The sequence below is a fragment of the Solea senegalensis genome, linkage group LG15, assembly GCF_019176455.1.
Source record: "Solea senegalensis isolate Sse05_10M linkage group LG15, IFAPA_SoseM_1, whole genome shotgun sequence".
NCBI lineage: Eukaryota > Metazoa > Chordata > Actinopteri > Pleuronectiformes > Soleidae > Solea > Solea senegalensis.
Window position 1 is genome coordinate 13,685,219 of NC_058035.1, and position 15,724 is coordinate 13,700,942.

The 15,724-nt window shown below is 41.6% G+C and overlaps 1 protein-coding gene across 1 annotated transcript; it reads left to right on the top strand.

The window, feature by feature from the left end:
- Nucleotides 1–604: 604 nt before the first annotated feature.
- valopa (vertebrate ancient long opsin a) lies at nucleotides 605–13,939 on the top strand. Its single transcript, XM_044045285.1, has 5 exons — nucleotides 605–1,237; nucleotides 4,245–4,455; nucleotides 9,622–9,739; nucleotides 9,885–10,118; nucleotides 12,865–13,939. The coding sequence occupies exons 1-5, from the start codon at nucleotides 874–876 to the stop codon at nucleotides 13,099–13,101; spliced, it is 1,164 nt and encodes a 387-aa protein (XP_043901220.1). The 5' UTR covers nucleotides 605–873; the 3' UTR covers nucleotides 13,102–13,939.
- The last annotated feature ends 1,785 nt before the right edge of the window (nucleotides 13,940–15,724 follow it).

Sequence of the window (15,724 nt, forward strand, 5' to 3'; positions counted from 1 at the left end):
ACTCTAAATTGACTGTACGGTGTGACGGTGTGAGAGTGGATGTTTGTTTGTCTCTATGTGGCCTTGTGATGGACTGGCAACCTGTCCAGGGTGTACCCGACCTCGTGCCCTCTGTCAGCTGAGGTTGGCACAGCGACCCTCCTGTGGAGGATAAAGTGGTAGAAAATGGATGGATGGATATCATGATGGAATATTGTCATTCAATTTTAATTTCACAGCGTCCACCCCTGACTGAACAGTCACTTTAGTCATACTGAAGACTATACTTTGTTTTGATTAATCAACCAAATTAGCCTCCTGCTCCGTGTAATTAATTATGATAACAGTACACAAAGAGGAAAAGTTAGCAGGTGTAAATGTGCAAACGTGCTTATAAACACGAATTCACTATAGTTGGAGGTTCAGGTCAGAACCAGCTTGTGCGTCAAACCTGGACACTCGCGCAAAAGAAGACGCCTGGCGTCCAGCAGCGCTGTGTCGCCGGCGGAGCCGCCTATATAAGAACCTCCAAGATGCCACTGGTAGGTCATTCGCGCACTTGCTGCCGGCGCTTCCTCCTCCTCCTCTTCCTCCTCCGCTCCGCTCCTCTCACATGTAGGTTACCCTCACTCTGTCCAGCAGCAGTCGCAGCTCAGGATTTGACTCCTCTCTCTACACCATGCGCTTCGGTCAGATTTCAGCACAAGAACTTTATCCCAGAAGAGTTCCAAATGCGCAAACGATGACGCTCCGCGGCGCGAGCAGCGCGTCTAACTGCAGACTACAGTGCGAGCGCGTCCGCATGAAGTGTGAGTGAGAAAAAGTGAAGCAGCGGGACATTTCCTCTCTTAGGTCAACCGAGCAGGTAACTTTCGCCGCGGGTGTGTGGACACAATGGATACCTTAAATGTGTCAGTGACCGCTGTCTCCTCCACTGTGGCTGCTGAGCTCGCCTCCACTGACAATCCCTTCAAGGCTCCAATTAGGAACGTGGCGCCGTGGAACTTCACCATCCTGGCCGTGCTCATGTTTTTGGTCACCTCGCTGTCTCTGGGCGAGAACTTCCTGGTGATGTTTGTCACATACAAGTTCAAACAGCTCAGACAGCCGCTGAACTACATCATAGTGAACTTGGCCATCGCTGACTTTCTCGTGTCCCTCATTGGTGGAGTAATAAGTTTCCTGACCAATTGCAGGGGTTTTTTCTTCTTGGGCAGGTGGGCTTGCGTCCTGGAGGGTTTTGCTGTGACTTATTTCGGTAGGTTTGATTCCTTTTTTTTTTTTCTCCCCCCTCACATTTTCATGAACTCTCAGTCCAGTGTTGCAGCTGTATTGCAGTTGCATGATTACACACTTTAATCAAACACCTTCTCACAAATAAGCACTCGTGGGAATAGGGTTTAATACAAATGGCAAGTTCCACTGCAGGTTAGATCAGGTTAGTTATTAAAAATGTCATTTCTGTAACATAAGAAACTGCACTGGTCTCAGTGACAAGTGAATAGTTTAGTTTACAATGATCCTCATTTACACCAGGTAACAACTACTCTTTGAGAAATGGAATTCAATAAATTCACAACTTACTTAATAAAATAAAATGAAGGAAAAAGACAGAATCATATAAATGAAGAAAATACCCCAAACAGTTTGGAAGAATTCAGTAACATTCAAAAAAAATGCTTATATTTTTTAAGCGTACTTTACTGTTTAATCAGCTTATTGTTTCAGCGCGCACTACGCTGCTTAAAGCTTATCCCCCCATACTGCATCTTGGCACGTGTAATCTGTATTATGGAGGATATTGCAAACTGAGCCCAAGTGTTTGCAATGTAAAATAAATTCTTAAAGGTTTAATGAACAAAAAGTCCTGTGTTAACCTCTGTGTGTCATACTTGCTGTTGTGCTGTGAATAAACTCTAGGATTAGTTATAAAGCCTGTTTTTCAGACCAGCTTCAGACCTGTCGTGAATGACCACTGCACTGTGTCAGTGGTATTGTTTTCATATCCTCGACTCAGGCTACATTTTTTGACAAAGTCCCCAAAGGGAGATCCTTGACATGAGGATCATCAGGAGAAAGAAACTTGTTTTTGTCCGACACACAGGCTCATTATTGGGTTTAGTAACAAGGTTTGTGTGATGCTATTTCAGTGTCTTGGGAAACTTGTGGAAGAATGGCACAGGAGGAAGTCACAGGATGGCTTAATTCAATCACATTGCTAGATAGACCATAAACACAAAATGTTAATTTATTGAAGATTCTTCAGTGAATGAGCTTTGTGTGATTCTATTAGGATATTAACAAATTATACTAATCATTTCATTTGTCTGGGTTCCACATGGGTCATTATAATGTGTATGACCACAAGACAATGCATTACTGGACTGGGATTACTTTAAGATTGTTCATGGATAATCAATGGTGTGTTGGGCTATGGAGTACACAGAATTATCACCAAAGTACGTACTGCACCATGTGATTAGGAAGCATATGGACACAGATATGTTAAGGCAAAGAGCAGGTGCAGCAGACAGAAACACATCTTTTGTTAATATGATGAGAATAAGCTGCGTGAGGGGGAAACCTTCTAGCATAACACATTCTCATTTAGAAAGCTGATACCTAATCAATACCCACTGAAGTGAGACTGACATGATTAAGGACACTGTGGGAGGGAGCTTCTCCAATTTCTTTTTATCAATTTCAGTGACTGGTTGCTGTTGGTATCTCCTGTGTGTTTCTGTGTGAGACTGAATTAGCATTGATGAAGCTGAGGTGGTCTGGTCTGGTGAAAAGTGAAAGGGGCAGATAGATGCTTTGCGGCAGGATGCAGAAACAGTTGGGGACAGTTGGGGAGAAAATGTACCACAGTCACAGGGAAAACACTGAAAGTGAGCGTAGAAGATGGAGTAATGGGAACCCACAGAGAGCGGAATCGTCTTGTAGAGAGAGATCGCGTCATATCAGGTACTGTTGTTCATCATGACGCTGAAGTCAGACAGACAGACAGACAGACAGACAGACAGACAGACGACTTTATTGATCCTTTTGGGAGGTTCCCTCGGGGAAATTAACAAAGTCTGCATCCACATTCACAGCTTCCGCGATTGTTGCATTTTTACACTCCTTACTGATGTTCAGATGCTCGTATGTGAAGCCTCACTGTATTTTAAGACACACTTGACAGAAATAAAAGTTAAATATTAATAAACTAATTTCACACATTACTCTCCCTTTAACTGCCAACTGAGAAGCCGACTTCAGCGTCATTGCAGACACCAATGCTCATTAGATATATCTAACATATATATATCTAATGATAGAAATATCTTGTTTAATTTACATGCTTTTCTCAGAAAGTTGAAGATGTAGTGCTGTGGGTATGGAATCATTTGTTTCCATAGTAGTGAAAAGCACCTGGGGGGTTGTTGTAAGGATCAGATACAGTATAGTCAGTCTGTCAGGTTCTGTGACATATTGCTCGATCTCCGTGGATTTAAAGTGTACTGTAAACTCTTACATTTTGAAAATGGCACTGATTATGCTAACTGAGTAACTGAGTCCCCTAAGGTCCAGAGGCAGACACCAAGTCCCTTGGTGTGGAAGGATAAGTAATTAATGGATAGTGGCTTTTTAGAGGGTAGCCTAATGTGTCCACGTAATGGAGAAGAAGTACAAAAACACACACAATGTGCTCAGATGTTGGTTCTCCAGGAAAGATTTTTTATTTTTTAAATCTTTATCTCTGTGTGAAATAGATGTTACTTTCATGATAATAAAAACTCATCAAAGGACTGCAAGGTGTCTCTGACTGTTGTTATACTGCTAATCATCTAAGACCATGGTTCTCAAACTGTGGTACGTGAGCTTCCTCTGGTGTCAGAAATACTGTTCTACTGTATATACAGGCTATGTGATGTGTGGAGCCGAGGCATTTTGACCGTGTGTAGAAAATGAAACAAATAACAACAATAACAACATTTAAATAATGATAATTTGAGTCACCTCATCTTTTTTTTTGCTCCATCTTAATTTCACTATACCAGTGTCTGAAGTATGTGAGGAAGAGGAGAGAGGATGATGAGAGTGCAAATTACCTTATTGGGAATAAATCTGCCTCCTGTACTCAGCATATTAACACCGCTGTATTTTAACGTTGGTGATCATGTTGTTGCCTTGAGAGACCAATATTTTCTCAGGTGGTACGTGGTATAAAAGGTTTGAGAACCACTGTTCTAACACACTCATGTTGCTGTTTGCCTCAGGGATCGTAGCCCTGTGGTCCCTGGCTGTTCTGTCCTTTGAGAGGTTTTTCGTCATCTGTCGGCCACTGGGGAACATCCGACTACAGGCGAAGCACGCGATCCTGGGTCTGATCTTTGTCTGGACCTTCTCCCTCATCTGGACCTTCCCTCCAGTACTGGGATGGAACAGATACACTATAAGCAAAATTGGAACCACCTGTGAGCCTGACTGGTAAGAAGTGACCATTTTACTCTCTCTGAAAGATCAATAATGATTTAAACATTCAGAGAAAAAAAAGAGTCTTTTCACAAAACTCACAGACCTTTGTTTTAGATTTAGAGAAACTGTAAATCTAAAATTTGTGAAAGTTGGACATTGTTTCTGTAAAGATATATTGCCGTGGTGTCATTTTTAGTGCTTTGATCAGCACAAATACAAGTATACTCTCCTCCAATGTTCCAAGGAGACGGCACAAGTTTCAGAGCACATTATTCCAAAAAACCTGGTAGAAAACCATCTCCGATATTTAGTTTTCAATCTTGGCACGCATTCACACCTAATAGTCTGCTTCTTTGTTCCGCACCTGATGGACATTTGATTCAGGAATATGGTTAATGTTCACAAAGGCAAATGTCAAATCCTCTACAAATTGTAATTGTGGGGTGATGATGATCTGATATTTGTTATTTTACCTGTGGAGTAGGATGAGTTGTGATTTTCCAGACACAGGATGTGTCTCATTTACGTATATATCCCCGGCTCTTTTCCCAGTTCTCTCTTCGAACACTGAGGCTCTAGCCGGAAACTACTGCGCAGCCAGTAAAAGGTGTTGATAGAGTCCACACCAGTGATAAGCGTTCATCTGCCAGAGTTCACTTGCAAGCGGTCAGAGAACCACCTCTTTCAAGAGAAGTTGGTTGCTTATGTCTGCATTGACACTAAAGGGTTTGATTTAACTGGTTGGTGTGAATGCACCCTTACACGTTGCCTTGATTATGAAAAAAATAGTAAAAATTGTAGTTTGTTAGACAAAGCAGTAGTCTGTTGTTTGTATTGAAGCTTGTTTTCACTGCATGCATACACAGGTTCCTTTGTGATATTTTTAAGTAGTAGCTACAGTCGCTGTAATATTTGTTGTTGAGGATGTTTTTGTTCTGGTCTTCATGAACAGAAACAATGAAACATTATTTGTATGTCGGATCCTTCGTCTAAAAACGGGCTCTGTCAAGCAAAACTATCAGACCTAGCATTTGATTATATTTGATAGTTATGTGCTTTTGACTTCCCTTAGATGTGCATGCAACATGCAAGAATTGTCCTATTTCTATACAGTGGGAGAAATAATTATTTGATCCCCTGCTGAATTTTTAAGTTTGCCCCCTGACAAAGAAATGAACAGTCGCCCTCGCTCTGGAGCTACATGTAAGATCTCACCTTGTGGGGTAAGGGTTATTCTGAGAACGGTAAGGACTCATGCTGGAATTACATGGAAGGAGCTTGTTAATGATCTCAAGGGAGCTGGGACCACAGTTGAGTTCCCGCAGTGCCGGCAAGGTCTCCCTGCTCAAGAAGGTACAAGCACAGTAGAGTTCTCATCAGGCCTGAAAATTACAACCCGACCCGACCCCAAGAACCCCACTGTCAAACATGGATGGTTGTTTCTCTGCTAAGGGTACAGGAAGACAACTGCATTAAGGGACCAATGGACTGGGCCATGTACCAGAGGATGTTGGACGAGAACCTTCTGGCCTCAGAAGATGGGTCATGGATGGATCTTCCAGTGTGACAATGACCCAAAACCAAGGCAACAAAGCAGTGGCTCAAGAAGAAGCACATTATGGTTATGGAGTGTGGAGCAAAAACCCTCCTGAGATGTGTGCAATCCTTGTGTGAGACACTGCAAGAAACGTCTGACCTCTGTGCTTGCCAACAAAGATTCCTCTACCAAGTACTAAGTCACGCTTTGCTTGAGGATCAAATACTTTTTTCTATCAAATACTTTTTATTATATATGAATTAATGATTAATTATAATTCATTTCTAATTTCTTTGTTACTTTGTTAGGTACTGAGCAGGTGACATCATTAAAGCACCTCACAGTTGTCTTTAGCTACTAAAGAATAGCCCTTAGACTTCATTGTAATGCTGGTGGCTCACCTTGAGTACAAACAGATAAAGATCCCAGAGCCTCCACATTGATTGTGTGGGTCTGATCTTCAACTGTATTAACTCAAAATGTGTAAATGTACCTCAGAAAAAGGTTGGCCCTCAGGGTGTCATCTGGGTAATGCTGTTTGGCTGCTTTCATTAAAGTGGTGCAGATGGGCGAGTGTTGGCCTCAAACCCTGTTAAGAAATCATTACACACATGAAGATTGCAGAAAGGGAATGAATACTTTAGACAATACAATTAAGAGATCACCTCATGGATCTCTTGGATTATTTGATCCACTTCTGGCCGCACACAACACAGGTTCCGTCAGTAAATGTTTGCTCAATAGCCAAAGCTCAAACAGCACAGGTGTGTGAGGTCCCAGTGTAACTGCTGCATAACTTGATGCATTTTAAGAGCCTCATATTTGTGCACGAGTGAACTAAGTGTCAACAAGTGGCTGCATCCTTGGCTACGGGAGTGGGATAACATCTAACACAAATGAACTGTTAATTTCCCTTCAATCCCAATATTTATGTGTTGTATAAAATGTTTATTACAAAAACAGATGGAAATTGCTTCTTCAAATCCCTTTAGCTGCCAGGAAGATTCAGTCATGACCATGTGCTCATTAAAATGTCATTATCATGTCTTGGCAGGATATGCGGTTGCTTTTCTGTTGAGCGATGAAGATGCACTTACATACATACATGTACATGTACATTTAAAACTTCTACGATCACAATAGTGGGAACATCTGTTAATATCTGAGAATCTAACTGGAAAAAAAGTTTAAAATGTCACAACTCTGTCTACCATTGTTAATTTTTGATTTGTGGCTTTGATTTGTGGTAAGACGGACTCTAAAATGTAATAATTTAATTTGAAGATAATTTTAATCAATTTAGTCAAGAAATAGAATTAAATGTAATTTCTAAATAATAAAATCTCTGTCCAATCTTTGTCATTCATTTATGAGTTGTGTGTCTTTCTTACAGAGGCTTTTGCAATTTTTGATGTTTACAATTGTAATGATTACATTTTATTGTCAGAGAAGACACTTTTAACTGTTTGTACCAGACTACAACACAATAGACGTGATGTGATTCAATTCCCAAAGATGAGCTGCAAAAATATTCAAAATAATTCAAAAAGCAGTTTCTTCAAAACAACAAAAACAAAGCGTTCACACAATGCTGGCACCACAGCAGTTTTTCTGTTTTTGTGTCTGTGGCCACATTCCCGCATTGCAGGTGGAAGAACCACAACTTTAACCACAATTTTATTCTCTCACAAATATGATTGTCTGAAATTGCACCTCGCAGCTTTAAGTTTCCTGGCTGCAGTCTCAACAAGTAACCTTACAGTAAAAGACAGATAGCTGACACATAACTTACTGAAGTCAGTCAGTCAGTCATCATCTAACCGCTTTATCCTCCACCAGAGGGTCGCGGGGGGTGCTGTGCCAATCTCAGCTACATCGGGCGATAGGCGGGGTACACCCTGGACAGTTCGCCAGTCCATCGCAGGGCCACACACAACTAGAGACAAACAACCATTCACTCTCACACTCACTCCTACGGTCAATTTAGAGTGTCCAATTCACCTAATCCCCACATTGCATGTTTTTGGACTGTGGGAGGAAGCCGGAGAACCCGGAGAGAACCCACGCACACACGGGGAGAACATGCAAACTCCATGCAGAAAGGCCCTTGTTCCAACCGGGGCTCGAACCCGGGTCTTCTCGCTGCAAGGCGAGAGTGCTAACCACTAGACCACCGTGTGGCCCCACTTACTGAAGTATTGTAGAAAAAAACTTGAGACAGCTTTGATTCTGTCTCTCACTCACAGTGTTGTGGTAATTACTCAGAGGTCCACCGGGGGCAATAGAGGTTCCCCACTGGGACTTTGAAGTAATCGTTATACGTATGTCACCACAAAATAACAGCAAACAGCCGTTAACCACACAATACTGTTTATGTGTGTTCTCTGAATCTAGGATTGGAGATTGAAGATGTTCTGCTCAGCTGATTACTTTCTGAGTGATGCACAGGAGAGTGTGGATAATTGTCTCGAGCAGGACGGGGTTTGGTTTCTGACACAAAAACAAAAAGCAGGTTTTGGTTACTTCTCTCTCATCCTGGATAAGGCCAGGTTTTGACAGACAAATACAACCTGAGCTGCACAGCCAGACATTGATTTTTGGAGGCGTTGTGCTGGGGGTGTGGCTGAGGTTAGTCACTGTATAATTGTGACCTTTATGTCTTCACGGTCTTTGATGTAGCTTTCTCTAAGTTACTCCTGATTAACGCAACAGATTCATGACCCAGTACAAATATGTACCTCCTCTTTATTTTCACAAGCTTTTGTTGCGTCGCTCTAAACTGTGACTGCCTCTAATTATGCGTCTAAAATTGGTTATCCACCTGTGACAAATTGGATTTGGCTTGGAAAGGCCTACATCTGTGTTTTAAGGACCTCTTCATCAATCAGCACTGTGGTGGCAAAATCACAGGGGTCTAATCAGCCGTCCAGACGTCCTTGGAAGAAAACCTGCTCCACATTTCACATGACCTGACACTGGGGCTACCGTTCATTGAGCTCACATGTGAGTTGTGTACGGTCATGGGTTGTGGCATGAATGGATGTTAAGCGGCCTGGAACGGGATCTCAGGAATGGACTTATGGCCCGATGGGCCGATGGTGTTTCGGCCCACCATCTATTTTTGGTGATTGCTGCTCCATAGATCAGCCGAAGTAGTCCACGGAAGAGGTGGTGTCCAGAAATAAATAAAGAATATTTACTAAGCACATAATGGAGGGATCCAAATACTTTGTGAAGTAACTGTGTTTTCATTGGTTGCCCTGTAAGACGTCAGAGTGGTGGCTACATACTTATAAGACTCATGAACCTGTCTTTATTTCTCAAGCCGAAGCGTGTAACTGTCCGTTACAGTCTTTCAAGTGTTTCACTCTCACACTCATGCAGGCTCTTTGTGAACAGAGGCACAACGTGTCCTCTTTAATATTGTTTTAGAATTGCCTGGACAGGTTTGTGTTATTCACCTCATCAAAATCAACATTCTGGTAGTATTGCTTGACAGATCCTACTTTCAGATCAGCAGACCAAATAATATTACATACTGTGTAGTAAACACTAATCTATTATTTAAGTACTAATAAAACGTGATGCACTGGTAGTTAAATGCACATTTAAATATGCAGATGTTTTTGTTTTTTGTGCAGGTATTCAACCAACATGATAGATCACAGCTACATCATCACTTTCTTTGCCACCTGTTTTATCTTCCCTCTTGGAGTGATATTCTTCTGCTATGGGAAGCTCCTGCAGAAGCTCAGGAAGGTCGGTGCTTGCTCATTTTGCTAATATTATTTTAAGTTGTTGTCCACTGTCCAAAGCTGAGAATCAGAAAAAAGAGTGGAGTTGTTTTTATTTTATGATGACCTCTCGTTGCAAATGGACTCATCTTGTCTACGGTGTACACCAGGTATCTCATGGTCGTCTGGCCACTGCCAGGAAGCCAGAGCGACAGGTGACGCGCATGGTGGTGGTCATGGTTGTTGCCTTCATGGTGGGCTGGACGCCGTACGCAGCCTTCTCCATACTGGTCACAGCTCATCCGACCATTAAACTGGATCCCAGGCTGGCTTCCATCCCCGCCTTCTTTGCCAAGACAGCCACTGTCTACAACCCAGTCATCTACGTCTTCATGAACAAACAGGTAATTTTTCATTGTGTTTTTACTTCAGTGTGGATCGATTTAGCAATTTCAAATGTCTGTGCCTAGTGTGATACAGACCTCAAACCGTACTATAGCGTCGTATGTGTGCAGTGGATGAAAGTTCCTGCGGAATACTGAGATGTTTTTTTTTCCCCCCATCGTTTGTTTGGTGTCAGTCTGCTTCTCAATAATTCATAGTGTATGAATAAAGTACAAGTGTCCATTTATGCCTCTGTTGTGAAAAATACATGAGCAACCTATGGTATGCTTGTGAGGTTTGAGCATGTGAAAGTGCCAGCACTGACATTTTTTCGTGCAATTTACCTTGTTTAATTTTACATTACTGCTGTATAGCTCTTTTTTCTGTGTAAGTGAAAACACACACACACACTGTGGCTAATCATTGTTGACTGTACAAGTATAAAAAGGTCTGTCCATATGTTTCTAGATTCCATTTGAGTCACTTTTGATTGTGTGAACCGCAGTGCAATTGTTTTGGCAGCTTCTCTGTAAAATAGTCCTATGCCAAGAGGGAGGTAATAATGTTTTTGGCTACATTAGTCTGTCCGTCTGTTTGGTTGTGCGCAGCATAACTCCAAAATCTTCGGATGGATTTTCTGGGGATGTACTGTTGGTGGTCATCTGGACATGGATCTGGATTCTAGATTTTTTTTTGATAGATGAGTGTGCTGACACTGTGGAAAAGTAAGCGGCATTGGCAGAGGTTTGTGCTCTCTGAGTGCTTTCTGTATAGAGTTGGGACTGATCAAATCCAATATTTTATCAGCTGCTGTTACTGATCCACAGACTGATTCAGATTCAGGCCAGGTCTTTGTGCGTTACAAGTCATACATACAGTATGTATTATGTAATAATTATTCAACGCAAGTCCTGGGGATGCTGGCCCTCTGTGTTTAATCATTGAGCTTGCGTTAGTTCATGCAGGACATGGTAGTCATAAGCACAAGCTGTAATAAGCTGATAAATCTATCAGTCACAGCCACTCTCACACCAAGGTGGTCCATGTATGCTCCTCCCTCACTCATTTCTTGCTTCTCCAGCGCTGCCTCACACCACCTCAGCCTCCAACTTTCTCAATCTGAGGTCAAAATTTTAAATCAAGGGAACTTTAAAAAGACTGAAATCACCAGCGCCAATTTTAATTGCATTTACATGTGTTGCAATAAATGGTTTAATGACGATGAGTCTTCCTGCCTGAAACATAACAAAAATTTAAATACACATGACATTTTTACCTCTAGTTTGGAGCCACTTTTACCAACATCCACGTCAAAATTGAAGTATCCTGATATCTTTAATGACTTTTCCGTGTTAACATGTATAAGTCACCATTTCCACATAGAATGTGTTTGGTACAATGCACAAATGAGAAAACACTTGGCTAGGGAGCTGCGTTTAGTCTGCATGCCCATATGACTGCGCCATTTCTGAGCTGCACTCTTATCATCGAGTGTCTCCACTAAGATATCGACTGGAGGTTATTAAGGACAGCTATACAGTATAGATGCTGGTTTGAACTGACCGACAGCTGCTTTAGCCAATCTGGTGATGCTCATCGAGGTCAACATTTCTCTCTCTTTCTCTCTCTAATGCCCACCTGGCATTAACCCATTAACTGTGATCAGATTAGGCAGAATGGATGTTACTGCCGGGTCTGGGATTACATAACAAGATGAGGCAAATCAATATCTCAGTTGTCCATGACACACGACCCCAGCTCCATGTAGTAGTTATTTAAAAGAGACAGTCTATGCATGATGTAAGAACATTTTATAAATCAATTTATAGCTTCTACTTGAACTAAAAATAATAAATTGATCACTCAGTTGATCGCTGCTTGATTAATAGGAGATAATAAATAGACCTAAAATAAAGCAGAATTAATTGTAATTTTGATCATGTTCCTAGTGCTGGATAACAGCAGGTAAAGAGCCAGATCTTTCCTTCTTAAATGGGGGATTAATTATTAGACTGGAAATCAAGGACACTATCTTCCCTCTTTCTTCCTGATGTGATTCCACATACTGGTTGTAAAATGTTAGTGTTTCAAATTTATGTTCCCACCTTTTGTGACTCTCTAGCATTCAGCTGCTTTGTCGAAGTGTAAGGAATTACTGTACATGCTGCTGATGTTTAGGTTATTCATTTCCTCTGGAAAGAAATTGTTTGGAAAGTGTCGCACAAGTGTGAAATGTAAGGTGTATTTAAGGTGGAAAAACCCCCTCATAGATTAGTGCCCTGTGTTTTCAGGAGGGCAATAGAAGAGTTAATGCCACACTTTAAAAATGATTACTGGCTTGTGAAGAGCAGGTAGGAGGCTTTTGTGGTAAATTACACTGGTCATTAAGGTGACAAGAATTGTAATTTCTCCCCAAGGCTTCACAGGGTGGGAAATTTAACACTCAAAAAGGGCAATTAGTGCGCTATAGATTAAAAGTAATGTGGAAACTGATGACAATGGGGCTGTTAGTGAGGACCAGCAATGGCTATGTTCTTCCAGGAATAACTATAAAGAGGACATCATTGTCACTGTCACTGTGTGTATCCAAGAGGACAATGCAGACACAATTGAATGTTGTGTGTTACAGCTACAGTGTTAGGAGTAGATCTGACTCTTTTCTGGAATTACCCATTTCAGTGCTATGTATTACACTGTAATGATTTTGGATGTTTGTCCCTTCTGTATCAAGCTAAACATCTTTTGATTCCCCTGTTTTCTGCCCAGTTCAGGAAGTGCCTCATCCACCTATTCACTGGCATGGGGACCATACCAGACAGCAACCTGAACCAGACCTCAGAACGACCTGGAATTACCGCAGAGAGTCAAACAGGTGAAATGTCAGCCATTGCAGCTCGCATCCCCGTGGGGGGCACTGTGTCGCCCAGGTCCGACGACTCTCCCACTGACTGTGGCTCATTTGCTCAGCTGCCCATCCCAGAGAACAAAGTGTGTCCAATGTAACTGTAACCCTCGTCCCAGTGGTTGTTCTCTAACACAGGAGTCTTAAATTACCCTCTGTAATCTCGGTATAGTGTGTTCCTGAAACCTTGGACATTTAAGGAAGTGAAGGCCACAAAAAAGAGTCAGCTCTTGAGGTGTTTGCATAGTGGATGGTTCTAGCACATTGTTTTATATCTCGCTTGCAAAAGTAAGTAGGGACCGGCACAAAATGGTGTTATGCTGAGAAATCTTGTGGATATTTGATTAAAAAAAGGCACAGGTGTGGGATCAGGAGGTGGCTGCACTGACAGAACCAACAGAAATACCATCCATATTTGCTACTCCTCTGTCCTGATTCTAGAACATAATCTTGAATACTCTCATGACCATCTTTACGAACCTCATGTGTCACATCAGAGGCACATGATTTTAATTGATAGCATCTGTGATTGAGAGACTGCTTAAAATGCAAACTTTGACGGGTAAGCTCGTGTATCTTTCACTTCTCACAATGCATCCAGCCTTTCATCTCATCTGGGCCCCATGATGGCGCCTGCAGAGAAAACATTATTTTTCTATGCTGTTTCAGTACCATGGCAGGTCATTCTCATTCATCTCCACTCGTCAAGAGGACAGCGCAGTCCTCTGAATTTGGATTCCTTCACTTTACTTCATCCCATGTAGACTAGTCTGGGTCAAAGCTTTCATCTCTGGTAAAGATGGTCAGTGGGATTCGGAGATGCCAGTCTCCTGTTATGTTCTGTGCGAACGGAGGAGAAAAAACATTCACACTCAAATATATACACAGCAAAGCAGCACATGGAAACTTTTTTTGTACCACCCAAGAAAATATTGAAAATAATTGCTCTCTCATCGTCCTCCTCTTCCTCACATATACTTCACACACTGGTATAGCGAAATTAGATTAATGGATGGAGCGAGAGATAAGATGACTCTCATCATTATCATTATTGTTTAATTTATTAAATTTTTTCCACACTCAAAAAATGTCAAAATTCCCCAGCTCTGACTTTCCTCCAAGTACCACCAGAGGAAGCTCACGCACCACTGGTGGCACATGTACCACAGTTTGAGAACCATGGCTCTATGGCCCTGTGAAGATGATACAAACACCAAAAACATCATTACTCAACATTAACTCAGCAGCCATGTGCAAAAGCAGCGGTAACCCTCTTCATTAGCACAGGTCAACAGCAATATGAGAGCGTCGCACAGTAGAACACGTCAGTGTTAACTCCAGTAGATTTAGCAGTGAGTAGTGAAATGTGTTGACTTTGTGGTGCATGTTTGTTCACTATAACTGGATATTTGTTGAAACACTGTTGTATTCTCTATGCTGCACAGCGGTTCACTGTGTTTAAAAAAAAGTGACAGCATGGTATCTGTGTGCAATGAGCTCTGTGTGTGTGTTCTAATCATGTCTGGCCAATCTGTTAGAGGTAACATTTCGCATCTTTCAGCATCAGTGTGTCTGTGTCAGATTAAATGTGATGCCTTATAATTACCACGGACGTGAGACCATGGTTTGACTGGCAAGTTAGCCTCTGTTTGACAGACATCTCCGTCGTGTGTTTCATTGTCGCTTTGTTTTTAATCTAAGAAAACTACAAATCTGCACTAATTCTATTTTCTATTTATTTATTTATGGGTTGTTGTTGTTTTTTTTTTGCTTTAAATGCTACCACAGAACAAGAGTCCTTCGTGGAGCTAAAGCCCCAATTTGCAGCAGCACAATGACTGTCTGTATAGTTCAAAGATGTGTTCAGTGACAACCATTTCAACATGCTGAGCATATACAGGGATAATGAATGTGACTCATAACAGTCTCCTTTATCTTGGGAGACACTACAACAGTATTTTTTATTTGGTGACAACTATGATAGGAGGACGTGTGGTTGTTCTGAATTGAGACACTTGCAATATTTAGCAAGAAAGTTGTCAGCATGGATACAGTCATGGCTGAAAGTGTTGGCCCCTGATTTTTTTCCAGAAAATGAAGTATTTCTCCCAGAAAATTATTGCAATTATGCATGTTTTGTTATACTTTGTCTGTATTGAAGAAATACAAAAAAGCAGAGAAACATATATGAATTTGACATAATTCCACACAAAACTCCAAATATGGGCCGGACAAAATGATTGGCACCTCTTCAAAATTGTGGGTAAAAACTGTGTCAAGCATGTGATCCTCGTTTAACCTCACCTGTGGCAAGTAACAGGTGTAGGCAATATAAAAATCCCACCTGTAACCAGATAAAAAGGAGAGACATTGAGTCAATCTTTGCATTGTGTGTCTGTATGTGCCACACGAAACATGGAAAACAGAAAGAGGACAAGAGAGCTGTCTGAGGACTTGAGAACCAGAATTGTGGAGAAATATCAACAATCTCACGGTTACAAGGCCATTTCAAGAGATCTTGGTGTTCCTTTGTCCACGGTGCGCAACATAATCAGGAAGTTTAAAACCCATGGCACTGTAGCAAATCTCCCTGGACGTGGACGAAAGAGAAAAATTGATGTAAGGTTGCAACGCAGGATAGTCCGAAGGGTGGATAAGCAGCCCCGATCAACTTCCAAACATATTGAAGCTGTCCTGCAAGCTCAGGGTGTATCAGTGTCAGCG

Bases quoted from the DNA above. Each gene is read 5' to 3' on its own strand.
- valopa (XM_044045285.1), top strand. From the start codon at position 874: ATGGATACCTTAAATGTGTCAGTGACCGCTGTCTCCTCCACTGTGGCT. The intron at 1,238-4,244 runs GTAGGTTTGATT...TGTTTGCCTCAG, and splicing joins TTTTGCTGTGACTTATTTCG to GGATCGTAGCCCTGTGGTCC. The intron at 9,740-9,884 runs GTCGGTGCTTGC...GGTGTACACCAG, and splicing joins TCCTGCAGAAGCTCAGGAAG to GTATCTCATGGTCGTCTGGC.